The sequence below is a fragment of the Juglans regia genome, chromosome 16, assembly GCF_001411555.2.
Source record: "Juglans regia cultivar Chandler chromosome 16, Walnut 2.0, whole genome shotgun sequence".
Lineage (NCBI taxonomy): Eukaryota > Viridiplantae > Streptophyta > Magnoliopsida > Fagales > Juglandaceae > Juglans > Juglans regia.
Genome location: NC_049916.1, coordinates 8,960,364 through 8,964,653, shown reverse-complemented (window position 1 = coordinate 8,964,653; position 4,290 = coordinate 8,960,364). Strand labels below are relative to the sequence as shown.

The 4,290-nt window shown below is 43.2% G+C and overlaps 1 protein-coding gene across 1 annotated transcript; it reads right to left on the bottom strand.

Moving 5' to 3' along the window:
• Positions 1 to 3,600: 3,600 nt before the first annotated feature.
• Positions 3,601 to 4,068, bottom strand: LOC118344786. Its single transcript, XM_035686184.1, has one exon. The coding sequence runs from the start codon at positions 4,066 to 4,068 to the stop codon at positions 3,601 to 3,603; it is 468 nt and encodes a 155-aa protein (XP_035542077.1).
• Positions 4,069 to 4,290: the final 222 nt, after the last annotated feature.

The window sequence follows — 4,290 nt, the reverse complement described above, 5'->3', positions numbered from 1 at the left end:
CGGTCTCACTAAAACTACTCAAGAGCTGGGCTTCTCCAATGGGCTGGGCCTAACCAACGGGCTGGGCCTAAGCCCGGTTATTACATTCTCCCCCCCTTAAAAAAAATTCCGTCCTCGGAATTTGCCACAAGCTATTAGGATCAACGTCGAACAACTGTGGGTACTTGACTTGCATTTCCTTTTCTAATTCCCAAGAGGCTTCACTGATAGCATGATTATTCCATACCACCTTAACCAATGGAATAGTCCGATTACGTAACACTTGTTCTTTTCTCTCTACAATCCGCAACGGCTCTTCTGTATAAGTCAGATCTTCCTGAAAATGAAGAGGCTCGTAATCAATAACGTGAGTGGGATCAGGAACATACTTCCTCAGCATAGATACATGAAATACATTGTGTACACTTGAGAGCGCGGGTGGTAGGGCTACTCTGTAAGCCACTGGTCCAATCCGATCAAGAATCTCAAATGGTCCGATGTACCTAGGGCTCAACTTACCCTTCTTTCCAAACCTCATAACCCCTCTCATGGGTGCAATCCTCAAGAATACCTTAACCCCAACCTCAAACTCCAATTGGCGACGACGGTTATCTGCATAGCTCTTCTGCCGACTCTGAGCCGCTCTCATTCTAGCTCGAATGGTCTCAATCTTCTCTGCTGTCTTCTGTATGATTTCTGGACCCAAAATTTGTCTTTCGCCCACTTCGTCCCAATATAACGGAGATCTACACTTCCTACCATAAAGTGCCTCATAAGGTGCCATCTCAATACTAGCCTGGTAACTGTTATTATAAGCAAACTCGACCAAAGGCAAGTGTCGAATCCAAGTCCCCTTAAAATCCAGCATACAAGCTCTCAACATGTCTTCCAAAATTTGAATGGTCCTTTCCGACTGACCATCTGTTTGTGGGTGAAACGCCGTGCTGAAATTTAACTTAGTGCCCATGGCCTCTTGTAAGCTTCGCCAAAATTTCGAAGTGAAACGCGGATCCCTATCCGACACAATGGACACAGGTACCCCATGCAACCTCACTATTTCCTGTATATAAAGCTCGGCTAGTTTCTCCAACTTATAAGAAACTTTGATAGGTACAAAATGAGCTGTCTTCGTCAAACGGTCTACTATCACCCAAATTGCATCTTGTCCGGTCGGTGTCCGAGGAAGACTTGTAACAAAGTCCATAGAAATATGCTCCCATTTCCATTCTGGAATCTGAAGTGGTTGCAATAACCCTGCTGGTCGTTGATGTTCTACTTTCACCTGTTGACATGTTAAGCACTGTGCCACAAATTGAGCAATCTCTCTCTTCATGCCCTCCCACCAAAAAGACTCTTTCAAATCTCGATACATTTTCGTGCTACCCGGGTGAACTGTGTAAGGAGAGCGGTGCGCTTCTTCAAGGATAAGTCTTTTTATTACAACACTGTCCGGCACACAACATCTGTTTCCAAACCTTAATACTCCATCTTCAGAAATATTAAACTCAGGTTTATCCCCTTTTTCTACTTCTTCAAATAATCTCGCCAACTTAGAATCTTCTTTTTGGGCGAGCTTGATTCTGTCTATCAAAGCTGGTTGAACTATTAAACTGGCTATTAATGCCTGCTGGTCACCCACAACTACTTCAATGTTGGCTCTTTCCAAGTCCATTAATAAGTGGGGCTGAGAGGTAAGAGTTGCAATTACTGGTCCCACTAGCTTCCTGCTAAGTGCATCAGCTACAACATTAGCTTTGCCTGGATGGTAGTTAATGTTGCAGTCATAGTCCTTGACTAGTTCGAGCCATCTCCTCTGTCTCATATTCAGTTCTTTCTGAGTGAAGAAGTATTTCAAACTCTTGTGATCCGTGTAGATTTCGCACCTTTCACCATATAAATAATGCCTCCAGATTTTAAGTGCAAAGACAACGGCGGCCAACTCCAAATCATGTGTTGGGTAATTTTGTTCATATGTCTTCAGTTGCCGAGAAGCGTATGCTATTACTTTCCCATGCTGCATCAACACACATCCCAAACCCAAACGTGAAGCATCACTGTAAACCACAAATCCTCCTCTTTCGCTAGGGACTGTCAAAACTGGAGCTGTCACCAATCTCTTCTTCAATTCCTGGAAGCTTTCCTCACATTTTTCAGTCCAAACATACTTGTTGTTCTTCCTTGTGAGGGAGGTAAGGGGAACCGCTATTTTTGAGAAATTGTCTATAAATCGACGGTAATAACCAGCCAAACCCAAGAAACTCCTAACTTCATGCACATTGGTTGGTTGAGTCCAGTTAACTATTGCTTCAATCTTCCCGGGGTCTACAGAAATGCCATCCCTTGAGACTACATGTCCCAAAAATGCAATAGACTCAAGCCAAAATTCACACTTCTTCAACTTAGCAAATAATTTCTTATCCCTGAGTGTCCCTAGTACTTGTCTCAGATGGTCTTCATGTTCGGCTTTGCTCTTGGAGTAGATTAATATATCATCAATAAACACCACTACAAATTTATCCAGAAATTCATGAAATACTCGATTCATCAAGTCCATAAATACTGCTGGGGCGTTGGTTAAACCAAAAGGCATGACTAAAAATTCATAGTGGCCATACCTGGTCCTGAAAGCTGTCTTAGGCACATCCTCCGCCTTGATTTTTAATTGATGATAACCCGATCTAAGATCAATTTTAGAAAACACCTGCGCACCTTGCAGCTGATCAAATAAATCATCGATGCGGGGCAACGGATATTTATTCTTTATGGTCACTCGATTCAGTTCCCTGTAGTCTATACACATCCTCATTGTCCCATCCTTCTTCTTCACAAACAAGACTGGAGCTCCCCAAGGCGACACACTAGGTCTAATGAAACCTTTGTCTAACAAGTCTTGCAACTGTTCTTTGAGTTCGGCTAACTCTGATGGCGCCATTCGATAAGGGGCTTTGGAAAGAGGCGCTGTGCCTGGTGCTAATTCAATAGCAAACTCTACCTCCCGCTCAGGCGGTAATCCAGACAAATCTTCAGGAAAAACCTCTGGATATTCCCTCACAATAGGAATCTCTTCAAGTTTCAATTCTTCCTTTGGTTCATCCACCACAAAGGCCAAAAACCCTTGACACCCATCACGTAATAGCTTGTCAACCTGAAAAGCAGAAATAACTGATGGAGAGGTACACACTCTAGATCCCATAAACCGAAGTTCCTCTTCTTCCGGAAACTTAAACACCACTTCCCTTTTAAAACAATCAATACTAGCATAACTGGAAGCTAACCAATCCATCCCCAAAATCACATCAAACCCAGTCATAGGAAAGACTATCAGGTTAGCTGGCATTTCCTTCCCGCTAATAGTTATTGGACACTTGAGTAAAATCTTGTTACAAGTCACTATATCACCAGTTGGGGTAGAGACCCTCAAATTGTAGTCCATCTCATCAGCAACAATGGGGCACAACTTAACATAATCCATAGAAATAAAGGAGTGAGTAGCCCCCGAGTCAAATAAAACAATAGCCTTATTGAGGAATAAGGGAACAATTCCTGGTTACGTCATTTAATCCAAAGAAATAATAAGACAAATATTCCTTAATTCTCAACAAAGAAATTTTTAAGAGATGGTTAGAGAATTATACCTGTGATGACATCCTCCTTGTCCTCAGCTTCTCCCGGTGTCAAAGCAAAAACCCGAGCAGGTACAGTCCTCCGCTGATTGTTGCCTTGATTAATCGGCCTAAAGTTTTGGGGTGGGTTGGGCCTTCTGTTGTCCTCCGCCAGCAATGGACATTCTCTAATGAAATGCCCATCCTTACCGCATTTGAAACATGAACCCACTTCCTTCCTGCACTCTCCATGGTGTATGCGGTTACAGAACTTACAAGGGTTAGGTGTAGGATTTCCCTGTATCTGCCTCTGACTTGAACTGCTCCCCTCATTTCTCTTTTTCCATTGCCCTTGATCCGAACTAGGAAATCCTTGTGGAGCAGCTCTCTTCCTCTGTTCTTGTAATTCAGCACCCCTCTTAAGATTCTGTTCCGCTAGCATCGCCTTGTGTACTAATTCTGAAAAATTCTGAATCTGTAAGATCATCACCCGTTCATAAATCCTGTAGTTCAAGCCTTCTTCAAACTTCCTAGTCTTTTTCTCCTCATCGGGAATCAAGTATGCGGCGAAACGTGATAATTCCGCAAACCTTGCAGCATACTGGCGCACAGTCATGGTTCCCTGCACCAAGTTGGTGAACTCTCGGGCTCTAGCATCCCTATCTGCCTTAGGGAAGAATCGGTCGAAGAAACTCTGCTTGAATTGAGC

Coding starts and splice junctions, on each gene's coding strand:
- LOC118344786 (XM_035686184.1), bottom strand. CDS start 4,068: ATGATCTTACAGATTCAGAATTTTTCAGAATTAGTACACAAGGCGATG.